The sequence below is a fragment of the Nicotiana tabacum genome, chromosome 11 (genome assembly GCF_000715075.1).
Source record: "Nicotiana tabacum cultivar K326 chromosome 11, ASM71507v2, whole genome shotgun sequence".
NCBI classification, from domain to species: Eukaryota; Viridiplantae; Streptophyta; class Magnoliopsida; order Solanales; family Solanaceae; genus Nicotiana; species Nicotiana tabacum.
Window position 1 is genome coordinate 79,258,284 of NC_134090.1, and position 18,317 is coordinate 79,276,600.

Below are 18,317 nucleotides of genomic sequence, written 5' to 3' on the forward strand. Positions count from 1 at the left end.
CATTAATTCTACCATGCATATACTTTTCAACTTAAATGACAAAGTCACCCACTCACGCTACCATTTACTTTAAAGTAGTGTTATATACGACTCTTCCTATATTATTATTGCCTGCCCGCAGCAAATTAATAATCGTTCTATTAACTTTTACTTCTCCATTATTTTAAAAATAAATTTTTCATATCAACAATTTATTTCTTTCATATTTTTCTCTTAGCATTAATTACTTATTATATTCTAAATCATTTTTCAAATCCATTAAGATAATATACATCGATTAATATGGGTATCATAATAAATTATGCATTTTATTTATTATTTCTTAAAGCTTGTAAAAAATCAATAGTGGACAAGTAAAAGTGGACCAAGAGAGTATATAACTTCAGAGAAGTTTTATTTTATGTTTCATACAACTGACACTAATTGTATGAGGTTCTTTTTGTCACATAAATTTGTGGATCACAATCTTACACTTCTGTGTCCACAAAAATCTGGGTCCACAAAACTGTGAGACATAAAAAAGCTTCGTACAAGTTTTGTGACACACAAAATAAAATTTTCCATAACTTCAATATGACGGAGGATTTGACTTAGCTTTGAAAATTGCAACTTTGAACAAGTCCTCCATTGTTCATTTGACCTTTCCTCTCATCCCCTTCTTCTTTCCCATATATATATTATTATATATATTTACGCACTCCAATCTGTTGTCATATCTATATTCTACACTACCATATATCAAACTACTCTCCCCCCCCCCCCCCGGTCAAAAATAGTACTAAAAGAAGAAGAAAGAAAACCATTTTTCTTGAGCAGTTGAAATATTATTAAAGCTTCTTCGTCGTCGTCGTACTATCAAGTAATTTGGGTAGATGGCTAAAGAACGGTCGATGGAGGCAACTCCCACTTGGGCAGTTGCCGTAGTTTGCTTCATCTTGCTCGCTATTTCCATTTTCATTGAACAAATTATTCATCATCTTGGAGAGGTATATATATTACATTACAACTTTTTTGGAGTTTAATTCTACCTAGCTACTTTTGCAAAATCAGGCTGCTAATTAATTCTTTGTTCAGATTATAGAATGAATTAATATTACTGCCAAAAATTAAAGGGGCTGAAAATTTTCATGAGATGTGTTTGTTTTGTTGATGGAGACTTCATTTATTTGGTTTGCAGTGGTTGTTGAAAAAACATAAAAAGCCTCTTTATGAAGCACTTGAAAAGATCAAAGCAGGTAAAATTAAAGTAGAATTTTCTTAATTTTATATTTGTATATCGTATATAGTTGAATGTGTGTGTGTAATGACTGACATTTTAATTTAACGTAATTACAGAACTGATGTTGTTGGGATTCATATCACTGCTGTTGACAGTGGTGCAAACCCCAGTTTCTAACTTATGTGTGCCCAAAAGTGTTGGTTATTCTTGGCATCCTTGTAAGGCTGATGAAGATGCAAAGTCTAAATATGATGACCCTTGTCTACCAAAGGTATAATTATATTATATTGTGTTTATTGATTTTAAGTATTTTGTCTTTTTTCTTTTTCTTAAAGAAAATTTTGTGCAGGGAAAAGTCCAATTTGCATCTTCATATGCAATACACCAGCTCCATATCTTCATCTTTGTCTTAGCTGTTGCTCATGTATTGTACTCTATAGCAACTTTTGCTTTGGGCAGGCTAAAGGTATTAGTTTGTTTTCCACGTGAACATGTTCTACTTCGGTCAATTATATTAATCCTATTAATAATTCTATTTGAAACTACAGATGAGAAAATGGAGGGCGTGGGAGGATGAAACAAAAACAATTGAGTACCAATTCTACAACGGTTGGTATACTTTAATTTGAATTAATTAAACTCAACACTTCACCCCTCCCCCGCCCTTATTATATCTCTAGGGTCGCAGTGAAGTTGTATATATTTCTCGCTTTCAGATTAAGGGTCTAATTTTTATACATTAATAATATAAAGAAAAAACATATACTATTAAGTCACTTAACTCTATTCATAACAATAAATTAGTTATATGAGAATGAGGACAAGTACTCTCCAACGTGAACCTGTTTGATTTGGCACGAAATTTAAGAAAAAATGAATACTTTTAGAATTTGTGGTCCTAAACAAATCAAAAAGAGGTCCAGAGTATTTGTGTGGTTATAAAAGCTTCTTATTAAGGGTAGAATTGTAAGTTTAAGCTAAATTATTTCCGATTATAGAAAGAGGTCATTCTTTTTGGAACAGACCAAAAAGGAATTCTTTTTGGAACAGACCAAAAAGGAAATAGGTTCACAAACAGATGGAGTAGTAATTTATTAAATTAATTTATTCTATGAGCATCCATGTGCATGGTTGGTGAATATAAGGGCCCGTTAGGCCATAATGTTTTTTTTTTTACCTTTTTCTGAATTATTTTTTAATTTTTTCAAAATCAGTGTTTGGCCATAATATTTTTAATTTTCACTTGAATATGAATTTTGTAAAACTCCAAACAACTATTTTTTTTTATAAAAAAAATTTACTTCAGATCACTCACAAAAATTTAAAAATATTCCAAAATTATATTCATGTCCAAACACAACTTTAATTTTTAAATATCATTTTTACTTGAATTTTTTTTTTTTGAAATTTCACGATTCTTATGTCCAAGCGCCCATTAAGATAAGTCCTACTTAAAAACAGGTTTAGAAACTTTTTTTAACTTTTGCTACAAGAAGACAAGGGTGAAAATTGATGTGACATTTAACAAAAAAAATTATATTCGTTGATGTGAAAATCCAAGTGCTATTGGATTTGGATAGATAATGTGCGTAGGAAATCATTTGCAAGTTGTATCGCGCGTTGCAACTTCGCCCTCTTTCATACCTAATTTCTTACAAACTTGGCCGACATTTATATAGTTCATTTATTTATATCACTTTTCACGTCCCTCTTGAAATTAATGATTCCTTTTAAAATGTTATAATGAACAGATAAAGATATTTTTTTAGTTTCTTCTGAACAAGTGCAGATCCAATGACATACGAGCAACTAATAATAATAATCACTGCGTTAGCTGTAAGTGTACCTTTAACATAAAAAATATATTTTGGCAGTGTAATTATAGTAGTCAATAATCATATTGTGTAAGCCAAACAATTGGTACCACATTAATTTAAAACGATGTAATCAGGGCGGATTTACATTAGGTGAAGCGGTGTCACGTGACACCTCTTTGCCAAAAAAATTAACAAATTATATGTATAAAAATGATATCTGCACGGTAAAATCGGTTTAAATATAAATGGATGACGCCAATTGATACACGCATTCCTTTTGCGCAGCGTGAAAATGCTACTTACATTTTATTAGGTAGGTGGCAGGATCGAGTCTCCCCACTGTGACGCTGGCTTCTTTTTTCCTTTTAGCAAAATACTCAAATATATCAATCTTGCTAAGTACTAGTATCATCTTTACTTGCTAATGACAAAGATTTAGCTTTATTTATTGCTTTCTTTTTTAAAAAAATATTTTCCCCCTTTTTTCGTTTTCTTTTTGAATGTTAATGATAATTACATTAATGCATTTAAATTCCCTACTTTTTATTGATTCGATCTTCTTACATCAATCTATTTATGTATTTATTTACTTAAGTGTGACATCTCTTACGAAAAAATATGCATACGCCATTGGATGTAATTATTATTAGTATTATGATTTGATTCTTGCAAATCCTGAGGAATTCAGATTTTTATCATTTTTACAGATCCAGAGAGGTTCAGGTTTGCAAGAGAGACGTCATTTGGACGTAGGCATTTGCATTATTGGAGCAAGTCGCCGGTGCTGCTCTGGATAGTCAGTCCTCTCCCCCTCTCTATCTCTCCAGCTTTTTTTTAGCCCGTTTGGACATAAGAATTTTTATTTTATTCTTTTTCTAAAAAAATCACTTTTTTTTCGAAATCAGTATTTGGTCATAAAATTTTTAATTTTGAAGATGAATTTTGAAAAATTTTAAAAATTTAAAAAACTCTAAAAGATTGTTTTTCAAAATTTTCACTCATATCACAACCAGTGGCGGAGGCAGGATCTTCACGAAGGGGGTTCAAAAAACAATTGTATCTAGTGGGAATTGAACTCATGACCTTATGTAGATTTTGAACCCCCTTGACCACCAAACTACACTTTTAGATTGTGTTAAGGGGGTTCAAAACTTAATATATAGAGGTAAAAAACATATTTTGCCTTATATATACAGTGTATTTTTTCGGCGAAGGGGGAACCGCCTTGCGCCCCCCTAAATCCGCCCCTGATCACAACAATTCAAAAACAGCCCAAAATTATATTCACATCCAAACACAACTCTAATGTTTAAATATCATTTTTACTTAGAAATTTTTGTTAACAATTCTTATGTCCAAACGAGATCATTTCAACGGATACATTAATAGTTTAAAGATTCATTACAGGGGCGGACCTATAGTATAAAAGACGGGTTCCTGGGAACCCAATAACTTTTGCTTAGACCTTGGATTTATATTAAGAAATTCACTAAATATTTATAAATTTCTAACTGTGAACCCAGTTATTATTGCATATTAATCTAAAATTATGGTAGGAACTCATAAGCCTCAAATCCTGGATCCGCCTCTGATTCATTACAATATTAATGTAGTTTAATATGTGAGTATTAGTTTTACCAAGTTATCGATCAGTAATTACTTATTATAGAGATTTTATCACGAATTACCTAAAAAGTGAGATATATATATATATACACACACACCCAGTGCTCATGAACTGTTTGTGTGACTTACCATTATGTTTTGGATTATATTTACAGGTTTGTTTCTTCAGACAATTCTTCTCATCAGTAGCAAAAGTTGACTATCTAACCCTTAGACATGGGTTCATGATAGTAAGTCACGTTAATTTGCAATACAAAAATTATGCAATATCCCAAATAATATATACTATCATATATTGCATGCATTAATTCCTAAATTAACTTTTGTCCATACCAGGCACATTTAACTCCACAAAATCAAGAAAATTTTGATTTCCAGATATACATCAATAGAGCAGTTGAAAAAGACTTCAAATTTGTTGTGGAAATAAGGTGTACATCTCTCTCTTTCTCTTTGTTTCTCTTTTCTCTTACATTTTTTCAGAATCTTTTTATTAAATATTGCCTTGCCATTGCTTTAAAACTTACTAAATATAACCTCGTTTATTGTGCAGTCCAGCATTATGGCTCTTCACAGTACTATATTTTCTAACCACTACCAATGGTAAGACTATCTAACTGACCCTATCACATATCACTAAACTTATTTTCTTTAATACTAAAATTATAAAAGTATGTTTTTTCTAACAATAAAATTACTAAATAATTATTTGTAACACTAAAGTCATAAAAATAGCTTTTGTAATAGTAGAGTCACTAAACTATTTTTTTTTGTTTCTTTAAATTTTAGTGTTTCATTAATTATTGATGTTTAAAATAGGTTATGCAAATGTAAAAAAAAATTCTCACGTGGCATAAACAAAGTGACAAAATGATGACCTTGCAATGCCATGTCATTCTCCAGTGGCGGAAATTTGATTATCCGGTGATATATATTGTCTGTGCAACTAAAACATAACTTAGTAACTTAACTGTTACAAAAACTAGTTTAGTGACTTTACCGTTATAAAAAATAATTTTGTAACTTTAGTATTGTACAAAAAGTAAAGTTAGTGACCAACGTTGAAATTAACCCATAAATGCTTGTAACTCAAAGAGTGCATTAGAATTATTTAAAGAAACCATATCCAATTGAAACTAAATGGAATCTCTTCCTCTTTGTGGACAGGATTGTACTCGTACCTTTGGGTGCCATTTATCCCGTTAGTAGTAAGTAATTCGTTCATTTAGTTATTATTCATTTATTATGGACGAAAGTATATATAATTGTTACTAAGAATATATTTTCTAACATATAATTGGGCAGATAATATTGCTAGTTGGCACAAAACTTGAAATGATAATAGCAGAAATGGGAGTAAGGATTTCAAAGAGGGGAGACATAGTGAGAGGTGTACCAGTGGTGGAGACAGGTGACCATCTTTTTTGGTTCAACCGACCTGCCTTTGTCCTTTTCTTGATTAACTTTGTGCTCTTTCAGGTATCTCCCCATTTTTTTCATTTTAAAATAAAATAATACTCATTCCTTGTTCTATAATTTATATGATGCAGTAGTTCAGGTTTTAAGAGTCAAACGAATTTTTTTTAATTGCGTTATCTGCATATGCCTTATAAATATTTTAAATTGTTAATCGTTATGACTTATAATACTTTCTATTTAGTTTTCAAATATATAAATCTTATTTTAAAAAAATTTATGATCGAATTTGCATTTAAAATTGAGAAATTTGATTCTCAAAATTCAAACTGCATCACATAAATTGTGACGGATGGAGTAATAGTGAAAACTCCCAACTTGGAATTCCATAATGATTTTTTCCTTCATATTTGTGGTTTTTCAGAATGCATTTCAAGTTGCTTTCTTCGTTTGGAGTTGGGTAAGGAGTTGGAATACAAATTTTCTTTTTTGGTGTTATTTTTTTCTAATGTAATTTGAATTCCTAATCCTGAATATTTTTCCTTTGTCAACTTTTCAGTGGAAATTTGGTTACCCATCTTGCTTCCACCAGAATGCTGCAGATATAGCCATAAGGCTGACCATGGGGTAAGTTTCACTGCCAGAAAACACACTATCTATGTAATGTCATATTCATATATGTTCTTTTCTGCCACATGATTTTCCTAAAATATCTATATTAAAAAACATTGGTCAATCAATACTCGAACAATTAAAGTTGCATATTTTAATTCGTTTTATATTGATAGTTTTTGTTTCTTGTTTCAGGGTGATCATACAGGTCCATTGCAGCTATGTGACTCTCCCTCTTTATGCCTTGGTCACACAGGTACTCTATAACTAAACTAGTCTTCCTTTTTCACAATAAAAACTGTTATAAAGATAAATTAGTGCTGAGAGATTTAGTGAAATTTGCAGATGGGAACATCAATGAAACCTATAATCTTTGGTGATAATGTGGCAACAGCTCTTAGAAGCTGGCACAACACGGCGAAAAAGCGGGTGAAACACGGCCGGCTATCGGGAAACAACACCCCTGTCTCCAGCAGACCGGCCACACCGTTGCATGGTACCTCCCCGGTTCACTTATTACGCAGTTACCCACAATATAGCAATGAGGAGAGTCGAACATCCAATGCGGAAAATGAAGGCTGGGCTAATGAAATATCAACCTCTCCTCGTAGACAAATTGAGAATACTAAAGATGATGATCATCAGGAGGGAGAAATCCATGCCTCCAGCTCCATGCAACGTCCTCATCCTGATCAGCATCAAGTTGAGGTTACATTGTCAGAATTCACATTTGGCAACAAAACGAGTTGAGATTACGTTCATCATTCTTTGTTTGTCTCAGCGTAGAGAGCACATATCTGCTTGTTACGCCAATTATTGTATGTCAGAAGACATCTACTGAAAGCATATAGCATCTATAACTTCACAGAGAAATGTAAGGGCCAGGGAACCTAATATGCATGAAAACTATGATCTAACTATTAAACCAAATATAAATCTATCCATTAACAAACCAAATAGATCATCGATTTAAGTTTGAAGGCAACGAAATTAACCAGCATAAACGTCGTACTTGAAATGATATTTTTAGGTAATTCCACCTGTTTAATAAAAAAAGAGTTCCCCATTTATCAACTGCATAATATAACGGTGTAAGAATTAAGATAGGACGTCTGATAGAAAAGCATAATCTTTTAGTTAAAACCTTGATGTAGAATTAGCTAGTCACTGATCAACAAAAACTCAAATTAACTCGAAAGTAAAACGGATAGCGTCGGCTCAAGGAAAATATGCTCTTTCATCAACTGTATCTGAAATTTCATGGTTGTTGAAAGCAACCAAACTCCCCTTAGCAACTTTATATTTCATACAGATATAAGTTTCACATATAAAAGGAGTAATGCATGATGGAGGTGCTTTTTCTGCAGGTGAAATCGAAACAACTCTATCTGCAAAATATCAAGGAGCTATCTTTCATGGTGACTGTCCAGAAACTTAAATAAATATATGTCCGTAAAATGTAAAAAGGAAGGTGAAAATTGCACTAGACAAAAATGTACATTCACCACAGGGATGATAAAACAACAGGTGACAAAATTGCCGTCAAGAATCCAAAAGAGTACACTGCGAAAAAAGTGCACAATCTTCTAGCTTCTAGCGGACAAACATACTTTCTGCGAAGGAAGTGAATTACAAATATATTGATTGATGACCAGCTTCTACACATTATCAGTGGGATCTCTTTCTGATTCTTCAGCCTTCTTTCCAGCAGCCAAACGTTCAGATGCCAATCTTTCTTCAAGTGCTCTGGCACCCCTTTCCCTGCATTTTACGAGTGAACCGCGTAAAATAACTATGAGGTTACCAATTAATTAAATGAACCATCATACAATAAGAACATGAAAAACTATCCTTCTAGCTGTAATATACAACATCAGCTTGCAAGATGAAAAGCAGAAGAATAACTAAGAGATACAAAGCTATACTTCAGTAACCCATCCTGTGTCCTTGGAATGACATAAGTATTCCTAATTTCTCACAAATAACATGCGCGAGAAAATTTCTTTTGTAGGAGCTCCGGTTAAATAGAAAGTGATGTTCACTTATCCATGCATCCAAAACAACTCATTCATTTATAATGAAAGACTTAACTTGCTTCAGACTGGAGCACGTCCAAGATAAACTCTCATTTGATAATGTTTAAGATACGAAGTGCGTGTAAAATTTAGAACTAACAATTATAGAATAAATGTCAGAAACTCTTAATAAAATATGAGGTGTAGTTTTCTCATCTAGAGCAAACTGCAAATGGGATAGCACTTTTCTATGACCATGTGTCCTGCATCTAGCACCCAACTTAGTCCATCTTCTTTAGTACTTGGGACAAAAATCAATACATTTTCAAACACAGATATCCAATGAAAAGGAACTGGATTTTCTAGAATACGTGCATATACTTATCTAATCAGTTCTGGGGAATTTTGATAAAGCACTGGCAAGAGATATTACAAAAATTATCGCTATACCTCCTCCTTGATGCTTCAATGGGATCAGAACCAGGCAATGTGGAACCACCTAGAGTATAGCCGGTTTCCTCATTAGAAATATCAGATCTTCTACCACAAAGCAGCCGCTCAAATATTGTTGCAATTGGATCAATTACCGGTCTGCATTACATCCAATGAGATGTCATTGTGGGATTACTGAGAACACAGACTAATTAAGAGAAGTAGGCCATAGCAAGAGGGAATATTGGAAAATACCTCAAAAATTCAGGGAAGAAAGAAGAGAAGGAAAATTCATCACTTGGATCACCCTTCAGCTTTGTCTCTGGTTTCTTCTGCCAGTATCTTAGGTAAATCCAGCCTAAATATGTCCCAAATACTATTGTTGGAAGGTATGATACAGAATCTGCCGTGAAAAAGCTTATAACAGTTGAGAGCAACAATGCAAGGGAAGGCAACCACTGCAAAGAGTTCAAACAGCAATCACAAGTGATGTTAGACCACATTTTAAGTTGTGAGATAATAGTGTATGGAGATGCATGTAAAAATCAAATTGGTAATTCCAGTGGTTGTACCTTTGCTTTCAGTTTCAAAATAGACAACTCTTGATCGGGCATGATCTGTTTGACACCAACTAAGAAACCAGAAAGAACTCCTTGGAAGCCGGAAATAGGCATATAACTGACAAATAAGATAGGCAGAGGCATAAATTCAGAAGTTATGCAGTACTTCCTATAAACTTTAAAAGATTTCATACTAAAGCGTAGACAACTGTGTTTGTGCAGAGACAAAACAGGGAATCCATAAGTATGAAGACAACCGGAAACAAAATAAGCAGGTCTAATTCATAGGGAAACTCCTCCGAGTCACTAACTCCTACACCCTAAACTAATAAAATAATAACCAGGGAGGTGGAGAGTAACCAGGCAAGCAAAGTAAATCACTGATAGTATCAAGTCCATGCAACTTACAGGTAGATTTCTAGTCTTGTTATGTAGTACAATGATATAGCTGTGATGAAGACAAAGACCGATGTCAAAAAATTGACAACAAAGATGAACTTCAAGAATTCCCTGGAACCCCAGATGGGCTCAAGCAGCTTTCCCAGGAAAAGAAGTCCGATAGTGCTGATGATCGCCTGGACATAGAAGGTGATGTCAAGGAGAATGATACAAAGAATAATGTTGAAGACAATTAACTGAATAAAAGTCTCCTTTAACAGCTTAAAATTTTAGATGAAATAGTGACACATGCCAACATGGTATGGTCCTAGTTCAAGTCTCACCACCACCTACTATCAAAAAGAATTTTCACGTGCTTGGCCATGAAAAAAGAATCAGGCCCGCACGTGAAATGGCATGTTGAAGACATAAGTAAACAAAAGCATTCTTTCTCTAACAACTTAAGCTTTTAGATGAGATAGTTACGAACTTCAACAAATACAAAAAATATGACTTGATAAAAACGTGAGCCCTTGGGTTTCTCTTTATGGCAGCGAAAATGCAAATTAGAACAAAGACATAATTAGTTAATGTCAAAGAAGAATACCCCATACACTGTTTGTTCAGTGTAACCAGCTGTTATAAGATTCCATGCAAATGGAATAGTCCTGCAATAAACAGAAAAGATCAAACCTAAGAAAGAGTTCAGCAGAAGGGATACAACTGTTTTCCCAGATTATAACAGTATACATCATGCCCTAGTAGTATAGGATGTCTTAGGTCTAGGAATGGCAATGGGGTGGGGCGGGGCGGATTTGGCAAAACCCACAAAAATTTCAACCCGCCCCACTTAATTTTTTTCTTTTTTTCTTTAATTTTTTTTATAAAACAAACTAGTTTGAGGTTTTATTATTTTCTAAAATGGAGAGTTTAATAGAATCAGATAAACATTTGCAGTGAACATCTTGCACAATATCACATAAACATTTACAGTGAACATCTTGCACATTTACAGTGCAATTAATATATGGTTCTCGTCAAAGTTTGGAGGATATTTCATTCTTGGTGATCAAAGGAGTTAAATATGTCTCGTCAAACTATATGTCATGATTTTGACCAACATGTTGCTATATATTCAAAGATAAATACCTGTCTTTGTTGAATTTGTAAAACTATTTTTGTAAATGGTTATAAAACAGATAGCAATGAGGAACTGAACACTATGAGTACATATCCAGAAAGGTCAAAATGGAGCTATTATCCCAATATAGCAAACTAGCAGCAACGTATTAAGATGCACATCTTATTTATTGTATGTAGACTTCTAAATCTTCATATGAAAAAGATTTATGAAGGCATCAATAATGATATCTTAACTTATGTAATATCATTTTGGTGAGACTTATGCAAATTAGTTAATTATAAATTGAAATAGTATTCGTGCTAGTGAAGAAGAATGTGAAATTGTAGTTGAAATGATTGCTTTGTTTCAAAAAAAATAAAATTCAAAGTTGCCCCGCATTAAACCCCCAACCCACCCCGCCCCGCTTTAAAAATTTTAAAAATTGCTCAACCCGCCCCGCCCCATTGCCATCCCTACTTAGGTCACAAGTTTTGAGAAATCTCCCAGCCCTACTGATACAGGATTACAGAGCAGAAATGACCATCTTTTCGGAGAACTCATTGAAGATCCCTTTCCAATAAATAGGTGGTCAAGGCTGGATCTACTGAGTATAGTCTCACTATGAGAAAGGGGATAATTGTTTCTGGCTGCATGTAAAAGTTACTTTGCACCACCAGATCTCCTGTCCAAAATATTAAATAAAGCATAACTTCAAGCTTGACATGCATGCAACTTGGCTGCTTTATATTATATTTGACAACAAAAACAATTATGCCTCAGTCCCAAACAACTTGGGTCGGCTATATGAATCCGCACATAGCATGTTGCTCCATTTAAACGTATTTGACATACGAAAATGATATTGTTTTTTTATAAAGACATAAGAGAAAAAAAATTGTGGTTTCTAACATGCGATTGGCATGAAACGTTGCTGTAAGACCCATGTATTAAGAAGCTTATGAGGCAATAGCAAAAATCTTTATACTACAACAATAACAACCATGCTTAACTACGAGCAAGTTGCTTTGGCTATATGAATTCTCAAAATGAAATATTCTATTTGCTATTCTACAACATGATAATAGCTACTTATTACTTTTAATTCCGTCCTCTCCCCCACCTTATTGAGTGGAGGATATTAAAAGTTTGATAAAATATTAAAAAAGGAGGGGCAAAGGCAAAGGAAAAAGGAAAAGTTAAAATAAAGGGGAGGTGTTGGAAGATTTCAAAGGCAAGTTTTTTAGAAACTATATCCAGACCCCACTTGTGGGATTACACTGGGTTTGTTGTTGCTTGTTGTTATATCCCAAGCAAAATTCCCAAGGAAAATGGAAAATTGCCATTAATAGTCAAAAGATGGGCATTAAGCCTTCTGCATGGATGGAGTATGAGACTGATGATTGAAATCGCACATGGTATCGCCCAAAAAAGGACTGTTACTTTTACTTTTGTGGCTTCTTTTGCTCTTCTACATAGTTGTCTAAGAGTTTAAGTATCTCCAAATTATGAAAGAGATCCCAAATCTTTCTGATTCGACTTGTTTCAAATGTGCCATGTCAGTTTCCAAAACAAGCTTATGCTTCTTTCTCAAGGCGAGTAAATAGTAGGGGACATCTATATTTGAAGTTGTTCATTTGGGTATCCAGAGTTCTAGACTGCAAGTCGAGTCAGTTGTATCTAGGCTTTCACTACTTCATGACATTTGTTGATGACTATTCTAATTGCACTATGTTACGTCCAATAAAAAGAAGATTTGAGTTATTTCTATCCTCCAAATTTCTTATGTTAACATCTTTTGATAAGTAATGATGATTGTTATTAATGATACAACACTAAGGGGTCGTTTAGTTTAGAGACAAGTAATGCAGGGATTAATAATGTAAGGATTAGTAATGCAGGGATTATAATATAAGGATTAGTTATGTAGGGGTTGTAATGTAGGGATTAGAATGTAACCCAAGGAATAACAATGCATGAATTGTAATGTAAGGATTAATTATGTGTTTTGTTTGCTTTTAAAAAAATTGTTTAATACATGAGAGCTATTTTGGTCATTTTATTGTTTAAATCCATGTATTACTTTTTGATACGAAATCAACAAATAAATCATAGATTAAAGCAACAAAATAACCCTCATGTTTTCTGATAAAGTAATAAATTTCATTAAAAGAAGGGGGGAAATCGTGTTAATATACAAGAAGTATACCAAAAAGATAGAAAACCTTACAACATGGTTTTCTACAAAATAACCCCTATGTATTCTTTTTTAAAAGTAAACAAACTCAATCCTTACATTGTAATTCATCCGCTGTAATCCATGTATTACTAATGCATATATTATGTTGAAATCTTTGTATCGTTTTAATCCATGAATTACTAATCCTCGTATTCTTATTCCACCTTCTATCACACCTAAAACAATACAGAGATTCCGGCATAACTTATACAAGTATTATTTAAGAGGCAACAAAAATGACAGCCAAACAATGCATTGCGTAATAATGAGTTTTATGCCTAAATAAAAAGATAACCAATCATTGTATAGCTAATGGGAGATTTCACACCGGTATTAAAACATCTCAATGATGCAACCAAACAGGCACTAAGTGCATAAAACATAGTTACACCTTGTATAAACCATTAATAATGTCTAACATGGCATCATTCAACAACAACAACATAACCAGTGAAATCCCACAAGTGAGGTTTGGGGAGGGTAGTGTGTACGTAGACCTTATCTTGTAAAGATAGAAAGACTGTTTCCGATAGACCATCGGCTCAAGAAAATCATAGTCACAACAGTTATGAAAAGGAGAGACGGTGTGAAAAAGTTATGTAAGAGGAGCAGTAGCAATAGCCAGGAAAAAAACTAAGATTACCAAAGCAAAAGAAACAATAAGTAATAATAGAAATCTAGGAACAAAAAATACGAGAATAAGGGAAAAGAATACAGATATAAAAGAAACACACTTGCCTATCTACTAACCTAATACCCTAATCCTCCACCTCCTTACCCTTCTATCAAGGGTCATGTCCTTGGTAAGCTGAAAATATGTCATGTCCTGCCTGACCTGCCTCTACCTCTCCCTGGACCCACCATAGCCAACCTCTCATACCTCCTCACTAACCTCTCATACCTCCTCACTAGGCATCTGTGCATATCCTCTTCACATGTCCTCTCAGCCTTGCCTCCCGCATCTTGTCCGGCACACAAGTCGCTCCCACCTTGTCCCGAATACCCTCATTCCCAATCATATCCTTAACATGGCATCGATATCATGTAAAAAAAACTGATTGCACCAAAAACTAGCCAAAAAAATAGATCTCTGTTTAAGGCTAAGCATGTTGCTATTTTTTCCTTCAAAAATTGTAACTTTCCAAATTGTCTCCCAAATAGCGTGGGGAATTGTCTTCCAGATCTTGAAGCCTTCTTGTTGAGATGTTTTTGCTATTACAGCAGTTCAGAAAATCCATTACGGAATTTGGCATGGTCTAGGATATGCCCGAGATGGAAAAAAAATCATGCCCCACAATTTGAGTATAACCTTCCAGCGAAGAAAACTATGATTAACATCTTCTGTTTGCTCCTCACAAAGAGAATATCTACTACAAAGTCAAAATCCTCTTTTCAGAACAGTCACAAGCAAAGCAAGAAAAACAAGACACCTTTAAGGGAGCTTTCTCATTAAATCCACTTAATGAAATAGTCATATTCACACAAATCTTCCTCCAACTATTCCTACTTTGAAAACTCTCGTCTTTCGCTTGGCTCTAAGACAGTCCCAGTAAAATCATCCATTGGTTAACCTAATTGAAGTTTTTTTCTCATATTCTCATGATACAAGGGAGTTGAGTGTTGGCCAGTCAAGAATTCTCATATTCAGAAGATGAAAGTAGCCGAAATAAGGATTTTGAGATGGATGTGCGGGCACACTAGGCTGGATAAGATTAGGAATGAAGATATTCGGGAGAAGGTGGGCGTAGCTCCCATGGACGACAAGATGCGGGAAGCGAAGCTTAGATGGTTCGGGCATGTGCGGAGGAGGAGCCTAGATACCCCGGTTAGGAGGTGTGAACGGTTGGCTTTGACAGGTACAAGGAGAGGTAGAGGGGGCCTAAGAAATATTGGGGCGAGGTGATAAGGCAAGACATGACGCAACTTCAGATTTCCGAGGACATGGTCCTGGATAGGGAGGTGTGTAGGTCGAGCATTAGGGTTGTAGGTTAGGGTTTAGTTGAGCATTTTTCTTCGTTGTTCTGGTTAGTCTGATAGTGTTTTATATAGGACTGTTAGCGGTTATTGTTCCATCACACTTTCTATTTTTTGTTTATTATTTTTTTACTTTTATTTTCAATTTTTATTATTGCCATAATTATTGTCCTTCCCACTTATTTGTTGTTATTTACGGTGTTGATCTTATTTGTATGTTTTTTGTTGTTGTTACAGATCTTTTATTTTTAAGCTGAGGGTCTCCCGAAAACAGCCTCTCTACCCTCATGGGTAGGGGTAATATCTGCGTACACTCTACCCTCCCCAAACACCACTAGTGGGACTATTACTGGATTGTTGTTGTTGTCTCATGATACAAGGATTATAAGGTGCTTCTGGCGACTCATTACCTTTTTCAGAATCATCTTCTATACATGTTGAGCCCTTAATGAATGATGCTACTCTTTCCATTGTGCACCCAAGATACTCAATCAACTAGCAATTCGCCTTCTACTTAAAATTTTCTTGAGTTATCACAACATGTGCTCCGATCTTTCCCCAGACCCTCCAAATAGCGGGAGCTTAGTGCACCAGGCTTCCCTTTATACCATACTCTTGTTACAAATTAATCCATAGTCCAAACACCAAAGATTGTGGGAAAGCAACAGGCTTAGTTAACGGCTTAACGCCAAGTTTCGATTGAGTAAATGACTACTTTACATGATAATGGTACCTGGAAGATAGTTCATTTACCACATCATAAAGCTACAATTAGATGTCATTGGATGTTAATAGTCAAGAAAAAACCAGATGGGAAGGTTGATCGCCTTAAAGCTTGTTTGGTTTCCAAAAAAAAACTCAAATATATAATCTTGATTACGGTGATTCTTTCTCCCAGTGGTAAAAAATAGCATATGTGTCTTTATTATATATCCCCTTTGGCTCAAAGATAGTCATGTATCATTGATCTCTTAATCAATTGAATATAAAAGATGCCTTCTTGCACGAATAACTTGTTGAAGAAGTCTATACAGAGGAACAATCATGTTTTTTGTTGCTAAGAGGAATGTGAATTACTATGAAAGTAAGCCAATTTCTTTATGGGTCCTAGAGACTTTAAAGCTATAATTTGGTTATAAATGTAGTATATTGATAGTTTAATGTTGATGGCATTGTTAAAGTAATGCAGGAAATCATGCACAAGGAAGCTGCCTCGTAATTGAAATTCAATTCAAGAACAACAACAAGCAACATATGCTCCAGTCCAAAATTTCCATTTCTTAAAGAGTTATTCAGTAAATCACCAAAAATTTCACAGCTCGCCAAGCAAGTCTTTATGACACGAGCGTCAGTAAACAAAAGTCTTTTAAAAATTAAGCACATGATCCATGAAGTGGAGATTCGATTGAAGCATTTACAGATATAGAAACTTGATTAGCGTTATGCCATTAACTTGGATATAAAGTTTCTAATTCCTATTCCAAAATCTCGCGATCCAACCAAAAAGCAAGCTGAATTAAATACTAGTGAATAAAAAGGAGATAGAAAGAATACTTGGCAGGGATGAGAGCAAGATAGGAAAGAGCAGAAGGAAGAATCTGGACAACAATGTGACCGCCCACAAGCACAACCGCAAGACCCTTGCAAAGCCTCGTGAACCCCGTATACATATTGCTAGTCATACTGCCCCTATTTCAAAACACACAAATTGTCGAACTACCAAATCAAAATTCAGATCTGAGGTTAACAATACAAAGAAATTGGGATCATATGCATATGTAACGCAAACTTACGAGTGATTACGGAGAGCAGAGAGGTGTAATGGTGATGCGTGCTTCAGAGGAGTGGGAGATGGGTTGCCTCTGTTGGGAGATCGAGGTAGAAGATGGACTTAAATTGCTGTAAGTTTTTTTCTTTTTAGCCCCCTGTTTCACTGTATAATTTTTAGAGGTAGATGGGGGATTAACGTGAAGGGTTCACAAGGGAAAACGGTTTGTTTGGACAATAATCATTTATTTACTAGTAATAAATAGCAATATTTAAAATGCATAGGATCCCAATCAGTTGGTTAATATCACATCACATCATCAAAATGTCACCCTTATTACATATCTATATCTATATTTATATTTATATATATATCTATATCATATTAAAAGTACAAAAACCCTTAGCGAAATATCGCTCGTCATTTTTATCCTTCGTTAAGTGCACTCTAAGGGGTCGTTTGGTTGGAATAGGGCTTACGCCGGTATAAGTTATGCCGGTATAAGTTATATTGGGATAAGTTATGTTGGGATTATTATTTATTCACTGTTTGGTATGTTGTATTAAGAATGACAATTGTATAATTTCTAAGAAGAAGGTATAAGTTATCCCGGTGTTAAAATTAACATCGGAATAACTTATACCTGATTTACTAACCAAACAGAGTATTAAGGTGATATTAAATTTTTATATCATCCCTATACCTTCGTATACCTCATATCAAATGACCCCTAAGTGGGATAAAAATATAAATATAAATAAAAAAGTTTATAGCAAAAAATAAAATATCGTAGGACAGAAGGAAAAGAAGAAGAAAATAAGTGGGAAACTATCCAAAAAAGTAGATATCCTATACGAAGAGGGATTATCGTAGGTTAAGAAAAGGAAATTAAAAAATTATAGGATATTATAATAGGAAACTTATTATTCCATCCGTTTTAATTTATGTTAACATGTTTGATTAGGCACAAAGTTTAAGAAAAAAATGAAGATTTTTTAAATTTGTGGTCATAAACAAGTCAAAAAGGAGCCCGGGGTATTTGTGTGATTATAAAAGTTTTTCATTAAGGGTAGGATTGTAATTTTAAGCTAAATTGTTATCAAATTTAGAAAGGGGTCATTCTTTTTGGAACAGACCAAAA

The 18,317-nt window shown here is 34.1% G+C and overlaps 2 protein-coding genes across 4 annotated transcripts; one reads left to right on the forward strand and one right to left on the reverse strand.

Annotated features, from left to right (window-relative positions):
- The first annotated feature begins 706 nt into the window (after positions 1-706).
- LOC107808566 (MLO-like protein 6) lies at positions 707-7,647 on the forward strand. The gene is made up of 15 exons (XM_016633095.2): positions 707-986; positions 1,178-1,235; positions 1,336-1,490; positions 1,569-1,685; positions 1,768-1,828; positions 3,744-3,832; positions 4,818-4,892; positions 4,999-5,093; positions 5,216-5,265; positions 5,830-5,870; positions 5,968-6,141; positions 6,503-6,538; positions 6,638-6,705; positions 6,886-6,946; positions 7,036-7,647. Exons 1-15 carry the CDS (start codon positions 873-875, stop codon positions 7,438-7,440), a joined length of 1,599 nt encoding a protein of 532 aa, XP_016488581.1. The 5' UTR covers positions 707-872; the 3' UTR covers positions 7,441-7,647.
- Positions 7,648-8,077: 430 nt separating this feature from the next.
- LOC107808565 (rhomboid-like protein 19) lies at positions 8,078-17,426 on the reverse strand. 3 transcript variants are annotated; one of them, XM_016633093.2, is made up of 8 exons: positions 17,202-17,426; positions 16,963-17,097; positions 10,683-10,743; positions 10,106-10,272; positions 9,710-9,815; positions 9,393-9,595; positions 9,156-9,296; positions 8,078-8,451 (listed from the first exon to the last, which is right to left on the reverse strand). In XM_016633093.2, the coding sequence occupies exons 2-8, from the start codon at positions 17,088-17,090 to the stop codon at positions 8,349-8,351; spliced, it is 909 nt and encodes a 302-aa protein (XP_016488579.2). In that variant the 5' UTR covers positions 17,091-17,097; positions 17,202-17,426; the 3' UTR covers positions 8,078-8,348. The 3 variants fall into 3 exon arrangements, with proteins under 3 accessions (XP_016488579.2, XP_016488580.2, XP_075081335.1); XM_016633094.2 differs by having other exon boundaries at positions 16,963-17,091; positions 17,202-17,411; XM_075225234.1 differs by having other exon boundaries at positions 16,963-17,124; positions 17,202-17,342.
- Between the last annotated feature and the right edge of the window lie 891 nt (positions 17,427-18,317).